The sequence below is a fragment of the Equus quagga genome, chromosome 8, assembly GCF_021613505.1.
Source record: "Equus quagga isolate Etosha38 chromosome 8, UCLA_HA_Equagga_1.0, whole genome shotgun sequence".
NCBI lineage: Eukaryota > Metazoa > Chordata > Mammalia > Perissodactyla > Equidae > Equus > Equus quagga.
This window is the reverse complement of record NC_060274.1, coordinates 89,524,625-89,541,700: the sequence shown is the minus strand read 5'-3', so window position 1 is coordinate 89,541,700 and position 17,076 is coordinate 89,524,625. Positions and strand designations below refer to the sequence as shown.

General features: G+C 40.3%; 1 protein-coding gene across 1 annotated transcript in view; it reads left to right on the top strand.

The window, feature by feature from the left end:
- DPY19L1 (dpy-19 like C-mannosyltransferase 1) overlaps positions 1-17,076 on the top strand; it is a 104,201-nt gene that overhangs the window by 852 nt on the left and 86,273 nt on the right. The window contains exons 2-4 of the mRNA XM_046668934.1: positions 113-288; positions 12,575-12,625; positions 13,547-13,634. Of these exons, the coding sequence (XP_046524890.1) occupies positions 113-288; positions 12,575-12,625; positions 13,547-13,634 (315 nt within the window). The remainder of the gene's footprint in view (positions 1-112; positions 289-12,574; positions 12,626-13,546; positions 13,635-17,076) is intronic.

Genomic DNA, 17,076 nt, shown 5'->3' with positions numbered 1-17,076 from the left:
CCGTTCCCCTCCCGCGCCCCGAGCCCCGCCGGCCGGGCTCCGCCAGTTTGCAGCCCTCTCCGACTTTTTCTGGGACGTCCTTCCCTCCTCCCCTCCCCCTCCCCGGGCTCAGCCTTCCTCGCGCCCTTCCTACCCGCGCTCTGACTCTGCTTTAAAAAAATGGCCCCGGGATCAACAGCTGCCCGGCCTGGCCGCGGGCTGGCAGGTCTGCGCTAACGACACTGGGGCGCTGCTGATTGGCGCCGACCGGCCGCCTGCCCGTTATCTCGGCCCCTGCCCGGGAGGATGGTTTGTTTCGGGTTGGAAGCGATTCCGTTGAGCTCAAAGCAAAGCACTTTCCCTGTCTTAGAAAGTTGCTAAACTTACAATTAAATTTTAGCGTGCTTTTTTCTTCTTGGCCGCAAACACCGCCGGTGGCACTTTGTGATTCCCCTCGGCACATCACTTTCCAGGTTGTGTGGTGTTCCGGGCGCCCGAGCCTTAATCCCCTCTGCTGACCTGGGAACGTGGGATGGGGAGGGCTCCCCTCCTCTCCCGCGACCATGCACCGAATGGATGCTGTGTAACAATGTGCTGAAAAAAATAAAGTTGAAACATTCATAGGCTGTGGCCCGACTTGAGGTTTCCTTTGTTTCCTGATTGACATTCTGATAAGGCAAGTTATAGCAGTTTGGATAACAGGCCTGATTTTTCTAAGTCAGCCAGTAAAATTCTATAACATTGCCTTTCCTATATAATGCCGTTAATAGGCTTTGGCTACTGAATTATTTAACTATCGGTGATTTATCTCTTCTTATGTCTTCAGATTCCCTTAGTGACCCAAAAGAATTTGGAGTTCAGTATAGGCCGAGGAATAGAGCGCAGCAAATTGGCGTCCCTTGAGATCACAGCCACCACTAGAAGCCACTCAATCATAAAAAGCCAGAGTCATCACTGTGTGTGCGTGCGTGTGTGTGTGTGTGTGTGTGTGTTTTAGTGGGCTCGAAAGGTTGATACTGTTATGGGGGTACTGTTTTTTTTTTATTTGGTAGACTTAAGCGTAGAGTAATTCTGTCTTTTCAGTACATTCCTCCTTTTTGCAGTGGTGAGCTTGACAAGCGCTGCTGGTGTACAGGTTGGAGAAGTTCACCTTGGGGAGGCAGCATGGGACAGGCGATGAGATGGGCTCCAGCTCCAGTGCACAGTGGTTCAGTTGGGTTTCAGTTTCAAATTATTTCCTTTGCAGACCTTTCCTTCTCTGTGATGTGGGATTGTTACCTGTCCTACTTAGTCCCTGGGCATGTCCTGAGGAGCAGAACTAGAAGGCGTGGGTAATATATGGGAAGGCACTTTGCATCTAAAGCATTTAACAAGTTTTAGTTGTTATAAAAGCACATGTGTAATACTGATTTGAGGTCTGGTGACAGAATGAAGTGGCATTCTTCTTGAATGGTTAATATCAACATTCACCACTTTATGGTGAAATATGGAATGGCATCACTTCTTCAGGGAGGTTATAGTAACAAATCACAGAATAATATCTATTGCATTTTCTTTTGTGCATGTGTATTTTCTTGTAATTGCATTTCCGTTGAATCTTCTTATATTGGATGGCTTATATTTGAATTTAGTAGTGCTCTTAGCTAAATACAGTTTTGTGTTAATATAAGACTGTGTTACTTTACTTGACTTACCTTTTTGGGCATTGGAAGGAGGTACAATGAAGGAGCTGTCCCATGTTCTTGGGTGTCGCTGGCCATCAGATGTATGGATGTTCGATGACCAGACTAAGGTCTAGAGACTTTGTGTCCTTGCTAATCATCTACAGGAAGCTGTGGGGCAGCTTGAGAGAGAATTCTGGAGAATGATTGAACCTGGGATGTTTGGTTCTTTCTTTGGCCCCATATGCTTGGGCCTGCAAAGAGGATCAGAGTTTAGACATTTTTGAAAGCTGACTCATTTCCTCTCTTCTTCCCCACTTATTCCCAGAATGGGTGAGAGTTGAGCTGACACTGTACAGTTTTTTAGTATGGGACGTTACTATGACAAAAATTGCTTCTTTTATGTTTAGGAAGATACTATACCTTGAGGCTCCCTGGCAGAAGCACAAATTTTTAAGAGTTAAGACACTGAGTAAGGGTCCCTAGTTCAGTTTCTCTCATCTCCTCCATATGTGCTAATCTACCAAAGTGGCCCTTTCTGCTGTTGGGCAGGGTTAAGCACTGTTAAAAAATCCATTTTAATAAACATATATGCTTTTCTTATTTTTGGACATTATTTATTATTTAATGGTAACAGTCATAAAGAATTGTTCTTAAAATGTTTATTTTTAGAAGTTTCAACCCAGTAGCTCCCTGTATCAGCCAGGGGAGGCAGTGTTTCTCCAACTTTTTTGACCACAGCCCACAGTAAGCAATACGATTTGTGTTACATCTGCTCACACTTCTGAAAATGCAGTCCAGTACATTTAGGCACATGTCTGTCTGTCTGTTGATCTATTTATGTATGTCAGTGTCCTGGCAGGAAATAGATTTAATAAGTGGACTTATTTTCAAAAGTGTGAGCATGTTTAAGGAACCCACAAAGGACATTGAAGCACGCAGGGCCTGTCAACAATGAGAAGGTGCTGCCATCTCTGGCTCTGCAGGAGAATGAGAGCGACCCCACACACTCCTCCCATCCTCATCTCCAGCTGGTGCCTCTTACTGGCTGACCAACTGGAAACTCTCAGGCAAGGGGCCCAGCTGAATCATTCTGTAGGGTCATCCTCCTGGGTCTGGTAGCAAAGCAGAGAAGGGAGGAGAATGATTTGAAAAGGCATATGGGATTAACCAGCACATATGTGCATATATTTAAAACAAAGAATCGTGTAATAACACTTATCTATATAAGGTACAATGCACTCTGATTTTACTATTCTGTCCTTTTAAAAAAATGCTGTTTCTAAATCATTACATTGATTTCATGATCTAGTGTTATGACCCGCAATTTGAAAACACTGCCTTAGAAGAACTGTTTCTACTTCTATACCTGTTTCAAACCAGTTGGGTGCCTGAGCAGAGCACTTAGCTTCTCTAAGCCTCCGTTTGTACACGTGTGAAAGTGGGAGACCTGGACTAGACTGCTGGTTCCCAGTCTTGGCTGTATACTAGAGTCACCTGGGAGCTTAAACAATTCCCATAGCCAAGCCATACATCAGAGCAGTTGAATCAGAATCCGGGAGTGGGGTGAGGTGGAGGGAAGCATCAGTGATTTCAAAGTCTGATGTCGTACCTCTCCGCAGAAGCAGACTGGCATCACTGAGCTGACGTTCCTGCATGGCAGCAATCCCCCGGTATTATAATTTACCTCTTCCCCTCTTTTAAATGGGGACACAGTTCAGTTTGCCAGATTTTCTCCTAGTCTCTATTGTTTTCCCAAAACTGGGGCTGTGAGTTGCCATTTATCATCGGATACGGCTGTATTTTAATTACAGCTGAGAGAAGAGTGACATGTTTCTTATGCCCACGTTCCTTATCAAAAGAGGGAAGACAGGAATAGCTGGAGAGTGCTCTGTGTTTCAAGGAAAAATGGAAGGGGTACTTGCCTTCGTGGAAGTGAAGAATATACATGTTAAACATGTGAGCAAGGCATGCCTGTGGTGAAAAACTGTAGTGTAAGATGCTGCTTACAAAACATAATAAAAAATGTAACCTGAATATGGAAAAGATAGATGATAAAAACTACTGGTTTTTTTCCCTTACATCTGTCCTATATGACTCATTTACATTACCTGCCTAGTTCCTGTGGTCAGTGGCAACTGCACCCCTGCTCTAAGCTGGTTCTTTATTGGCAAGGCTTCTCAGTCTCAGCACTATGACATTTTGGGTCAAATAAGTCTTTGGGGGTAGTGTCCTGTGCATTGTGGGATGTTTAGCAGCATCCCTGGCCTCTACCTATTAGCTTCCAGTAGCACCTCCCCAGTTGTGACAAACAAAATGTCTCCAAATAGTGGCAGATGTCCCTGGGGAGGCAAAATTGCCACTGCTTTTATTATCTACAACTTATGAGTACTGGGAAGCCTATATAATGGGAAACACATGACATCTTAGGGACAGAAGGGGTAAGAAACTGGGTGTAGGCAGAGGGTCGGGTCGAGGTGTTGGGAGCTGGGATGGGGAGGAGGCAGTGTGGCGTCTGAAGTACCATAGGCATCTCAGTGCTGACCTGCATTTGAATCCTGTTTCTGCACTTGAAAGCTATAGATCTCTTAATATTTCTGGCTCTTAGTTGCTTTATCTTTAAAATGGGGATAATAAATGCTTCACCTGGTTATGGCAAAGAGTTAATAAGATAATATATGTAAAATAAAAGTAGCTTCATTTACATTTCTCAATTATTGAATGCCTGTTATGCCAGGTTCTAGTTGTTGGAGAACAAGATAGCTGCCTCCATGGACCGTCCCTTCTAGAAGGTGGGGCAGGGGCTGGGGGGGGGGGGGGGAGCAAATAAAAATAATTGCACATTGCAGTAACTGCAGTGGAGGAAAGAAAACAGTGACTGAGATAGAAAAAAACAGGGAATACCCACTTTAAAGAGGGTCAGGAAAGGCTTCTGGGAGGTAGCCTTAAAGCCGAGCCCCGCAGGCAGGAAGATTCACACTGTATAGAGGAAGAGAGGAAGGGCATTGTGCATGGAGCCTCCAGCAGGTGCTAAGGCAGAGCGGAGCTCGGTGTGCTGAAAGGAGAGAGGGTGGCGGAGCATCAGTGTGAGATGAGCACAACCAGAGCTCCATAAGGAGCTTCCGTTTTATTCCTAGTGCGATGGGAAGCCATTGAGGAGTGTTGGACAGGAGAGTGAGGTGATTTAATTTTTATTTTGAGAAATCTGCTTTGGGGAAAATGGATTGTGGCAGTGCAAGGACAGGAGTGGAGAGAGACCACTGAGGAGGCTCTGGCAGGCATCCAGCGAGGGAATTGTTGGCTTTGATGAAGGGGTGGATTCGAGATTTATTTTGGAGATAGAAATGGTAGGACTTGCTGGTGAATTGGGCTTAGGTTGAAGGAAAAGGAAGAACGGTGGGTTTTTGGCTGCTGTAACTGGGAAAATGAGGGTGGCATTCATGGAGATGGTGAAGACTAGGGGTGTGGGTGAGGGGACAGGTTTGAGGGAAAATATCAAGAATTCTATCTTGGACATGTGACCTTTGAGACATTTGTGAGATGTTCAAGTTTTTTTTTTTTTTTAAATAAGACCTTATTTCTCACTCTCTTCTCACCTTTGATCTTCATGGAAATTTCATAAAAATATAGAACTTAAAGGTTACCTCCTGGAATTCTACATATGAGGAAGCTAAAGTAGGCCAGGCGAGTGGCCTGACGTTAGTGAGTTCGCTGGGTGAAGTTTGGGATTGAAGTCAAGGTCTCTTGGCTTGTCAAGAACATCTGTCAACAATTAAAAGGCCCAACCTACCGAGAGACTTTTTGTTTGGCGAGTAGGAAGATCAAAACGCAAACAAAATAACCACGGAGGCACCTCGGAGAGTGTGAAGTCCCAAGTTATTAGAGGTGACAGTTGTTGCTGTACAAGGTCATTAAGCGCTAGGAAGAGAGAGAAGGAAGTAAAAACCCCTCATTTCACATTTGGTGAAAATGAGACTCAGGCTAAATTCCTTATAAGTCATTTAGAATCAAAACAATATTTCCTAAGAATGACTTTCTTATCAGGGAAGGTAAAAAGAATGTGATTTTTAATTTTAATTCTTTCCCTGTCTTAATCACTGTTTTCAGCTGTCAGGATCTTGACAGTTTCTCCTTTGGAGTATGGTTTGAGTTTATATTTGCTTTTTCCTAATAAAAATTGTTAAAAATGTAGATTTCCAAGCCCCAAGTGAGATGTGTTGAATTGAGATCTCTGAGGGTGGGGCCGAGGAAGGCAATCTTAACAGGCTCCTCCTAGATCAGTGTTCTCAACCCTGGTTGCACATTAGAATCTCCCCAGTGCCAGACCAAGCAATGTTCAGAGCTCCCAGGTGATTCCAGGGTGCTGTCAGTGTTGAGACATTGCCCTTAAATGTGTTTGTAAGTCACCTGAGGGGTCGTGTTAAAATACAGGTTTGGAGTCAGGGCGTCTGGGATGGGGCCTGAGAATCTGCATTTCTAGCAAGCTCTCAGGTGATACAGTTACTGCTGGAGGACACTTGGAATACAAAGGACCTAGTTCTCACGTTAAATTTTGTGCAACTACCTAGATTTTGTTCCAGTCATTTCTGTACTAGTGATAATTAACCTTGTACGTCAGAATCACTTGTGATAAAAAAACATCCCTGGAGTTTCAGATGTAGGGCTTGGATGAATACTCCAGTATCTCTGTTTTCTTTAGTGCCCCTGATGATTCTAATGCAATAACAGGGTTTGGACTACTGTGGCTCTCTATTGCTGCGTTATGATGTTCTCTCTGAAACTCGCTTTGTTTCTTTAGTGATTACCTCAGTGCTTCCCAGCTTTTTTCACATCGCGGCACGTGTATAAAATGATAATATTTGTGTGGCATGGGCTCGGGGGATAAATGATCTCTTCAAAGCCTGGAGGTTACTGGCCTTCAGGACTCTGGCACTCGCATTCTTGGCACTGCAGGCCCCACTGCTTGGAAAGTTCTGCCAGACTCCCTTCCTGGTGTTCCTGGAGCTCTGAGAGCCTGACATACTCTCTATACAGTGAGCGGGCCCTCAATAAATGTTATTTCATTATTGTCATTATCATTTGTGTTCTGTACCATCAGTATTAGTGAAGGGAATTCTTTTGTCCTGTTGGGTGGAAATCCACATCCAGCTTTATTGTAGCTGTCTTCTTTTCTGGCTACCCACGATAAATCCTCACAGAAGTTGTAATCATGTTTGAGACTCCACACCCTCCGCCCCTCCCCCATCCCACTTTAGTAAACCCTGCCCTGAGAAGTTCATCACTGGTCTGCCTTCTCAGATTTCTTACAGTTCGTAGACTTTGTGCAATTTGCTTGAGTGCCTAATGTCTTCTCTCATTATTTTATGTATCTAAGTCTTATCTCTCCAAGATTTTATCTTTAAGAGCACAGATGTTGGCTAACATTTTTTTAACGTTGTTCTTGGTTTCTAGGAAAATGTGTTGTGCATGTGGTAAGCATGTAGATACTTGTTGACTGTAAAGCACTCATAACACACAAAAATCTAGGTGCTAGGAAGAAGGAAGGAGCTGAGCTTGTGGTATCCATGATGGTTTTCTCTTTCCCAAACTAAAGAATGTCTTTTCACTCATTAGTTCACTACACAGAAACTGGGATTTGTTTCATTTCAGGTACTATAGAAATATGATTTCTTTTTTAATGTATTAATTTTATTGTAATATATAATTTTTCATGTAATGGGAAGTCTTTGAGCAGTTTGAAGTGCTTAGACATTGTCTTTAGGTGTTTAAGTTTTTGTTTTATTGAGTACATCCTATAATTTCTCTTACCTGGTGATAGTCATTTAACGCTTCAACCCGGTGAGGTAGTGGGCACAATGCTAGGAGATGTAGATGTTAAGGTGAATTAAACACAAGCTCAGCCTCAAGGCCTTTGCATTCTGGCAGAGAAAATTATTGTGTGTATGACTAGCTATTTAGGTGCCATAATAAAAGTGTTATAGCTAAGGTGGCAGGACGGGCTTCACAAAATGCCACATTTGAATTCCTTTGACTCTGAAGGACGAGTTAGGAGTTTTCAGGCAGGAGCAAAGGCATGCCATCGTTAAAGCACTTGGTACCTTAGGGGATGGTTGCCCAGTGCAGCCAGCATGAAGGGTGTGTGGTGGGGATTAGCTGGAAATAGAGTGTGGGCTCCGTGGTGTGAGTTGTGGGAAGTCGTGGGACTTTTCAAACAGAGGAGGAGATGCTTAGATCTGTACATTTGGAAATTGACTGTGTTCTCCAGGATGAATTGTTGATGTGGAACGGGGACATTATCTACTGGTCACTTCAGCTTCTGGAAACAAACTTAAACTCTGATGGGACCCTTGAGAACAATAAGAAATGGTTAGTAATATTAGGAAGGGGTCGAGATAGAACTTGTCAAGGTTTATTTGGAAACCTTGTCCAAAAGATTTATGGAGCATCCTTAACCTCTTTTTTATGTCATTTTGTCACTTGAGGGTTAGGGAGGCTAAAACTCTTTAGAATGCTTTAAGTATGGATTAACCTCAATTTAGGAATAAGTTGCATTTTTAAATTTTGCAAGTCATTTTGGACTTAAAATATATTTCTCGTATAAATATGTTACAAGATGAGGCCACCAAATGCCCACAAGTGGGAAAGGAGGCAGCTCTGTCATGGAGGAAAGAAACTGAGGTTTGGAATCAGAACCCTTGGGTTCAGGTAGTTCTTGCCATTTGCCAGCTGTGTACCGCTTGGAAGCCCAGCATTTGTAAAATGGGAATAAATACTTGGAAGCTTGGTTGTGAGAATCAAATGAGAGAGTTTACGAAGGTGCTCTCTGAATTTTAAGTCAAACGCTGGTGATGAAGTACACGTGTAAGGAAGAACATGTAACGTGATGGGAAAATGTATTCGTGGTCAGAGATACATGTCGCAGCTGCAGTTGCAGGAGAGCCCCCTGCAGGTTACCACGGAGGGACGAAGGCAAGGCAGCCCATGCTGGCTTCATAGCTTTTGCTCTTACAGCTTGAGGAGGAGGAAGAGAGAAAGAAGGACAGGGGGTCTCGAACTTTAGTTTGCAGGAGACTCAGCTGTGAACTCTTTAAAAATGCAGATTGCAGGGCCCTACTTCCCAGCAATCCTGGGGAGGGGGGCGGGTGTGTCTGGGGAGGGACCCAGGACTTCTGAGTCACCTGCTAGTGTGGGGTGGCTTCCAGGAGGAGGCTGGGAGAGGAGGCGAGAGGCGTCAGGGAGCTTGGGGCTGGGCCCACAGGGAATTGGTTTGGGAGCCCTTGAGGATTGCGCAGAACGCAATCTCCCATTTCTTTCTCCGTTCCTTCCGCCCTCCTTACTGCTGCTGACTGCTGTGGGCCAGGCAGGAGGATGGGGGCAGGGGGTGTCTGCTCCCCACATTCCGAGGACACTGGACTTGCCCGGGTGGGGCGATCTGGAGGGAGGGGAAGAACAGTAGATGAGACTGGCTTTGGGAATTGTGGCTAGAAGGAGCGAGTGTCAGAGGGAGCATGGGAACCTCACTCAGGGGAGCCCCTGGCTCGCTCCCTGTCCTCTACCTCAGTTCCCTGGCTGTGCTGGGCTTTGAGGCCAAGAACTGGAGGCTTGGGCAGCCGGCTGCATGTAGACAGGGGTCTAATTTGCACTAAGTCAAAGGGAACTCCATTTTTGCGAAAATAAAAGCAAAACCAAAAACTGTTACCTGCAGATGAGTGTGTTTGTGCATCTATCCATTAAAGTATATTCAACTTTGGCTTATTATGTGGACATGATTTAGGATCATTTCCTTTCCCCCCTTAACTATATCAAATTGTACACATTAATTCAGCAGGCATTTGAGTTGGGCTATGTCCTTGCCTCCTGCTAAGTACTAGAGTGAAGTTGAGTAAAACATTGTTTCTACCCTCGGGGAGTTACTTTAAACAAGATTCTAATAATAGAATAATTTTCAGTGAAGTGGCTGGCTCAAATCCTGTAGGACAGAAAATTGATACAATGAAACATATAATCTAGTACAAAATTTCCTTAATCAGAAAGTGGAAGGAGTGTCCAATTTAGTTGCAGAGTGTTGATAATTTATATGCTTCCAGCTAAACTTAAGAATCATTCAAAATTCTCAGCCATTGGATTGGAATCTTTTGAATTAGATTACAAAGCAAGCCTTTCCTTGAATACTTTTTTCTTACGGAATAGGTTTGGATTTTTTGAAAGTTTTTTTATGTTCTTATTTTTAAAAAAACATGCTGTATTTACCTCAGTATCTTAGAATGACAAAAAAATAGCATATGTGTTAAATGGAAAAAAGGGATTATCAATTTTGTGGCACTCCCAAAAGACACTAGACAGGGCTGACATCACTGGAATAAATTTAGAGAAAATCATATATAATCTTTTCTGTAGGCGAGAGGCAAGAAAAGCTCTTTGGGGGTGCCTTTAGAAGTTTTGTCATTTTATGTCTTTATGCTTAAGTTATATGCTCACAAGGCAGTATCTGCTTCACTGGGGCTTTCATTTTCAAATGACATATATGTATAATTTATTTCAATTTTGAATAAAGCATAGCTCTACATTTTTATATAAAATTAATAGTTTCTATAAAACATATTATCAACAGATGAATTGCCACTTTTTTCCCCCTTTTATATTTAAAATACTAAAAAAGGGAAGAGGAGTGATCCTTTAGGGTAAGGAGGCCTCATCCTTGGTCTCACCCTCTCCATCCTCCGCAGGAGACCTTGCGGTGCATGGCTCTCAGGCCAGAAGTCCTGCCTCCAACCTCCTTTTCTCTGTTTACCCACTTTGTTTCCTTGAGCAAGTTACTAAAGTTCTCTGGGCCTCAATTTCTCATCTGTAGCCTGGGGAAGTATTTGTACCCACCACATAGGATAGTTGTAAGAATTTATTAAGTTAGCTCAAGTAAACCACTTAAAAAGTGCCTGGCATGTAATAAAAATTCAAATGTTAGTGGCTTTTATTATTACTAAATTGAAACAAATAAAGGAATCCAAAACATTGAGCAGATTAGGAATTAACTCCGGAGACTATGAAAGAGTGCCATCCAAATGCCAAGAACTCCCAAGAATTGTCTACACTCGTACTGCAAGGATTGAATTAAAGGAATCAAAGGAAGGCACCAAAGGCCGCTTTGTACCTTCTGTCCTTCTCCTGAGAAATTGTGGTATTCTGAGGAAGCAGAGAGATGATGACCTTGGGAAATCCTATTTATCCCTCCAGAATTGTGAAGGTCAAAGTCTCATTTAAAGGCATAATGTGAAAGGCATTGCTGTTAAAATCAGCCGAAGCCAGGATGCCCTCTTTTATCAGAATTATTTAGCGGTATTCTAGAAGTTTATTATTATTGTCAAAAGAAGAAACTAAGAGTAAAATTATAAAAGAGGAACAAAATTATCATTTTTAAATAATATTATTTAATGTGAGAATCGAAGATGGTAAACCAAAAAACTATTAAGAATTAATAGTTTAATAAATGAGCCAAAAATAAATATATTACAAAATAAATATGCTTCAAAAGTAAATACCTTAACAATATCCAGTAAAATATAATGAAAAAAGACTTCATGGGTATTAGCAGGAAAAAAATCTTAAACTCCCAAGAAAGACTTTATAAGAAATATGAATTAACTATGAATTATGTATTTACTAATAGGATTTTTCTCAAGGGCAATTGAAAACTAAGTTGAATAATTGAACATGGTCCATATACCATGTTTATGAACATGAATATACAGGTTTATATTGTCAACATGTACATTCTTCCCAAGTTAATTTAGAAATGAAATCCCAATTATAATCTCAAAGGTATTACCAAAGTATAAATTGTGACAAGTCTTCAGAATGATAAAGGTAGCATTTACATTCAGTGAGAGAAGAATGATTTGTCAGAACATGATAGTTAGATCACTGAGAAAATAAAACCCAAATTTTATTATGGTAGATGAAGTCTTTAAAGGCAGAAACCAAAAAGGAAGTGGGTGGTAGATTTGTCAATAAGAAAAAAATAAAATTTCAGATCAAAGTACCATATACAAACAAACGTCAAATGACAAACCTAGTTAAATATTTGCAATTTCAATGATCTAGAAAGTAACTCTCTGTCTTTTATAACCATTAATATCTCCTAGACAAAATGTATTTTTTAAGTTTTTAAAATATAAATACTTCTTTAAGAATAAGGCAACAAGATCTGAGCTGGCAGGTTTTTATTTCTAAGAGTATTTTCATAGTTCATTTCCTTAGATAGTGATTATTTAATCAAGCCTGTGATAAGATGAATCTTGTGATATAGGAAAACTGAATGGCATTTTCTGGATTCATCTTAATATGTTCTTTGTACTTGGACAGAAAGCAAAGTATTGATTCTCATGAGACTGATTTTATTATTAACTTGTTTGCTCTCTCTTACCTTTTCTTTCTTTCCCCCTCCGTCTCTTCCTTCTTTCTTTACTTGTTTCATATTAAATTTGTTTAAAAAATAGTCAAATTTGTTATGAAAATTCAGATATTGAAGCACTATATAAAATGTGGCAGTTCCTCTTTTTATTCATCCCCAGTCCTGTTCCCTGAGGTTACCATGTTTCTTTATTCTAAGTTCCCTCCCACCGTTGGTTCTATTCCTCTGGCACTTCTGTTTATGGAAGTTTCCATCTGAGAGTACCTTGTGTATTTTTTGGCAAATAATTGTCCTTCATATATTTTGTTGAATGAGTGAGTGAATGAAAATTGTAAGTATATGCCTAATTCCTTTATAGTCGAGTCTATTGGTATTTTAAGCATACCTGGGGCTTCTTTCAGAGAGTCAGTATTCTTTCCCTAATCCCTAAGAGTCCAACATTTACACATCCCAAACTTCACGGTGCTGGTGCTTATCTTTGGAATGCTTTTCTGTAAGGTGGAAGCGTTTCTGTATGCTGACATAGTAATTTAAATTTGTTTTTTCTTCCAGCCGCCTTCGCAGCAGTGTTGCACTGGTAAGACTGTTTTTCTCCTATGGTGTATTTTATGAGGATGTTTATAACTTACCAAAGCTATTTCCCATATATATAAGGGAATAATTTCAGTATGTTAAGGATGAATGTATATTATCACATGTGACACAGTAATCTGCAAAAGTAGTTTAATTGCTAAATCAGGGTCAGAATAATATAATTTTTTAATAAAAAAAAGAGATCTATTATTAAAGAGGTTATATTTGAGACTCTCCTTTTCTTAACATTAATATAGTGTTTGTGTTGAGAGGAAGATTAATTTTTTGTAATCTTCTGGGTAGAGAGAAATATGAATTTCATTAATCAGACATTTCTGAAATGGTAATCCAGTGACATTTATAGTTTAATCTATAATTTTATTGTACTTGACTTAAAATATCATTATTCTGGTTCATTCTGATTTTATAGGTTTTTTTTTGTGTGTGTGTGTGTGTGTATGAGGAAGATTGACCCTGAGCTAACATCCACTGCCAATCTTTCTCTTTTTGATTGAGGAAGATTGTCCCTGAGCTAACATCTATGCCAGTCCTCCTTCATTTTGTATGTAGGATGCTGCCACAGCATGGCTTGATTGAGTGATGTGTAGGTCCGTGTCTGGGATCCAAACCAGCGAACCCTGGGCCCCCACTGTGGAGTACATGAACTTAACCACTATGCCACCGGGCTGGCCCCCATTCTGATTTAAAAAACTAATTTGAATGTGTTTTCTTACAGAGAAAAATTTTAGTAGAAATGTAAGACATGCTGAGTGGAAAAACAAATATGGATGCCATTGTATGAGTTTTATTATAAAATTATCTGCAAATTTGTAGATAATTTTACTTTTTCTTTGAGAGTTTCTTTTAAAAATAATGCTTTGTCTAAGTTTCAGCGCTGCTGCTTTGTTGTCTTTTGCTTTTGCAGGAGCCATATTACACACCTCTTTGAAAATGATCGTCATTTTTCTCACCTCTCGACGTTGGAAAGGGAGATGGCTTTTCGCACTGAAATGGTTAGTTTTCATGTGGTATTTTATTGTAGTATTTTAGTAATCTATAAATTTTAAGCTTTCTGTCACAGAAATTTTCATAGATATTCCAAAGGAGAAAGAGTAGACAACTCTCTACCCATCCACCAGCTTCAACAACTGACCACACAGCCGTTTTTCTTTCATCTACACATCTGCACACCCATCTTTTAAAGGAAACCTGAGACATCATCTCATTTCATCTCTGAATACTTTCATATGTATCTCAAAAGAAAGGATTTTTTTTTTTTAACGCAGTACCATTGTCACGCTTGAAAACAATGAACAGCATTTGCTTGATATTGTCAAATATCCATCAGAGTTTAAATAGACCTGATTGCCTTTTTTTTTTTCAGTTTGTGTGTTGGTATGTTTGAATCAGGATCCAAACAATGTCTATACATTGCATTTAGTTAATGTGTCTCTTAAGTCTTTTAATCTATAAATTTCTCTTCTCATTTTTGTTCTTTTTCTTGTTATTTATTTGTTGAAGAATCAGGTCATTTGTCCTCTAGAATTACCTACAGTCATTCATGTTGTTTATTATGTTCCATTGTCTCAAGTTTCCTGAAAATTGATAGATCAGCGTCTTCGTAGCTGAAGGTTTGATTTTTTCTGGGAGGGATAGTTGATAAGTGGTGCTGTGCACTTACTGTACTATATCAACAGGCACAACGTCTGTGGTGGTCTCACTTTCTGTGATGTTAAGATTGATCAATGGCTTTAGCTGTTGTCATGCTGATCCCTCCATTATGGCCTAGCCATCTGCTTAGGTCAGCTATTTCTTTAGAACTGCCAAATGGTGATTATCTATCTATTCTATTATTTTTTTCCCCTGCATTTATTAACCATAATTCCTCCATAAAGAAGAAATTTCCCACAATACCTGTTTTGTTTCTCTGAGGTACACTTCATATAGGAAAGACAGGAAAATGCTTGATTCTTTCTTTTTACTTGCCACTTTTCAGAAAAATGGGTTGGTTCCTAGCATCTTTCAGCTAGTGGTGACCAATGGAGTCCCTTCTTTTGGAGTATCATTATGATCTGATGGACTTTAACATGTTTTGTAAACTTACCTATCTTTAGCTGGTGAGAGCCCTTTTAGTTGGCTCTGTGCCGCCTTGACATGACCTCACTAGTGTTCTGTAGCTTCCTAACCTTCTGGTACTGCAAGATATTTCCTCTCCAGAGCTGGAATCATCCAGTTTTCCAAGGAGCTCCCATTCCTTTCAGTGGCAAATGGTATTTAGAGACCATAATTTTGGTGTGAGAGATGCTCATTGCTACTGTTTTATACTAGATTGGCCATCATGTCTAGGCTTTTTTAGTAAATAGAATTAGGAAACAATTTTAAGAGAAAATAAATCATTAATTTATATTTTTAAATTGAAATTTAGGATTAGATGGTTTTACTTATTTGATATTAAATTTATCTTTTCTGTTAGCCTGAGAGTCTTGGTTTCAAATTACTTATATTTGAGGCGTAAAAGTACCAAAGGTATTATTAGGAAAATGGAAAAATGATTACTGGAAACAATAGAAAGCTTTCTTTCAGTTCTTTTTGACTTGAGGATATATTCCTCTAGGGTGTACAGTAAAATTACTGTATGTTAAAGTTATATGAAATCCTCTCCCAACTTGATAAATAGTTAATTCCTTTCTTTTACTTTTCTTTTGATATTTAGGGATGTAAAAATTTCTATTTTAGGGGCCGGCCCTGTGGCCAAGTGGTTAAGTTCAAGTGCTCCACTTCAGCAGCCCAGGGTTTCTCTGTTTCGGATCCTGGGTGCAGACATGGCACCACTCATCATGCCATTCTGAGGCAGCGTCCCACATAGCACAACCAGAGGCACTCACAACCAGAATATACAACTATATACTGGGGGGGCTTTGGGGAGAAGAAGAAGAAAAGAAAATTTTTGTTTTATAATTAAATAAGATATTTACATGATTCCAAAATCAAACCTACAAAACAGGGTAGGTTATAGTAGTTTCCTGGGGCTGCCATAACAAAGTACAATAAACTAGGTGGTTTAAAAGAGCAGACATTTAGTCTCTCAGTATGGAGGTCAGAAGTCTGAAATCAAGGCATGGGCATGGCCACCTTCTCTCTGAAGGCTCTAGGGGAGAATGCTTCCTTGCCTCTTCCTAGCTTCTCCTGGTTTCCTGTAATCCTTGGTGTTCCTTGGCTTGTGTTGGAGATGCAGTCACTTCAGTGTCTGCCTTCATCTTCATGTGGCATTTTCCCCTATGTCTCTGTGTCTAAATTTCCATCTTATTATAAGATTACCAGGGGGCCGCCTCCGTGGCCGAGTGGTTAAGTTTGCGCGCTCTGCTGCAGTGGCCCACGGTTCGGATCCTGGGTGCAGACATGGCACTGCTCGTCAGGCCATGTTGAGGCGGCGTCCCACATCCCACTACTAGAAGGACCTGCAACTAAGATATACAACTATGTACGGGGGGGTTTGGGGAGATAAAGCAGGAAAAAAAAAAAGATTACCACTTATATTGGATTTAGAGTCCACCTGTGATCTCTTTTTAATTTGATTATATCTGCAAGGAACCTATTGCAGATGAGGTGACATTCACAGGTTCTAGTAGACCTGAACTTTTCGGGGATATTATTCAACCAAGTACAATAGGAACTATTTTTAAAATATTGAATATTAGAGTTGACAGCTAATGGTACTGGCTACCAGGACAGTTCTAGGCAGACTTGTATGGAGGATGGAGTTTGTTTCCTGTGTTCATCTGTCTTGCCCTATACTGCCACTTATACTCCCTCATAAGGCTTCTAGTACTTGCTTGTTTCTTTAGCCTATGTATTATTCCAACCTTGATATCCTTCCTAATTAGTATGTCAAGCTAAAAAATTATTTATTTCCCTCAAAATGAGAGTACTACCACTCTCCCTCTCCTCCGTCCCCACAGCCCAGTCCTCCAGGGTTCTTACCTTATGCTGAATTGAAGGGAAGGAACATAATCTGCAAAATTAGTTGACATCTGAATGTAATTTATATGTAATGCATCAATATATAGCCTTCTTAATATATTTGCATTGTTACATATAAATCTGGAGGAAAAATGGCTGATAGTATGATTTTGAGGATTCAAAAAGCAGTTAGTAGGGAACATTTTTGGCTCGAGAAGATTTCTTGGTTTAGGGTAAGCTAAAGTTCCATAATAAACCACTTGCTCACCCTGTTCCTAAGATAGCCCTTTCTAATACTTAAATTAGTTTTGGGTTATAAGGTTTTCTTAAATGAAGTATGCTATCTGAGTTGTATTACTTTTTAAATGTTGAAACTATTTTTGAAGCTATTTTGAGCTCAACTGTTTAAATTAAGACAAGGTTATACTAAAATATGTAGGTTTTTTGCACTCTAAGCATTTATCGGTGATCAAAAACCAGTGAAATTAATTGTAG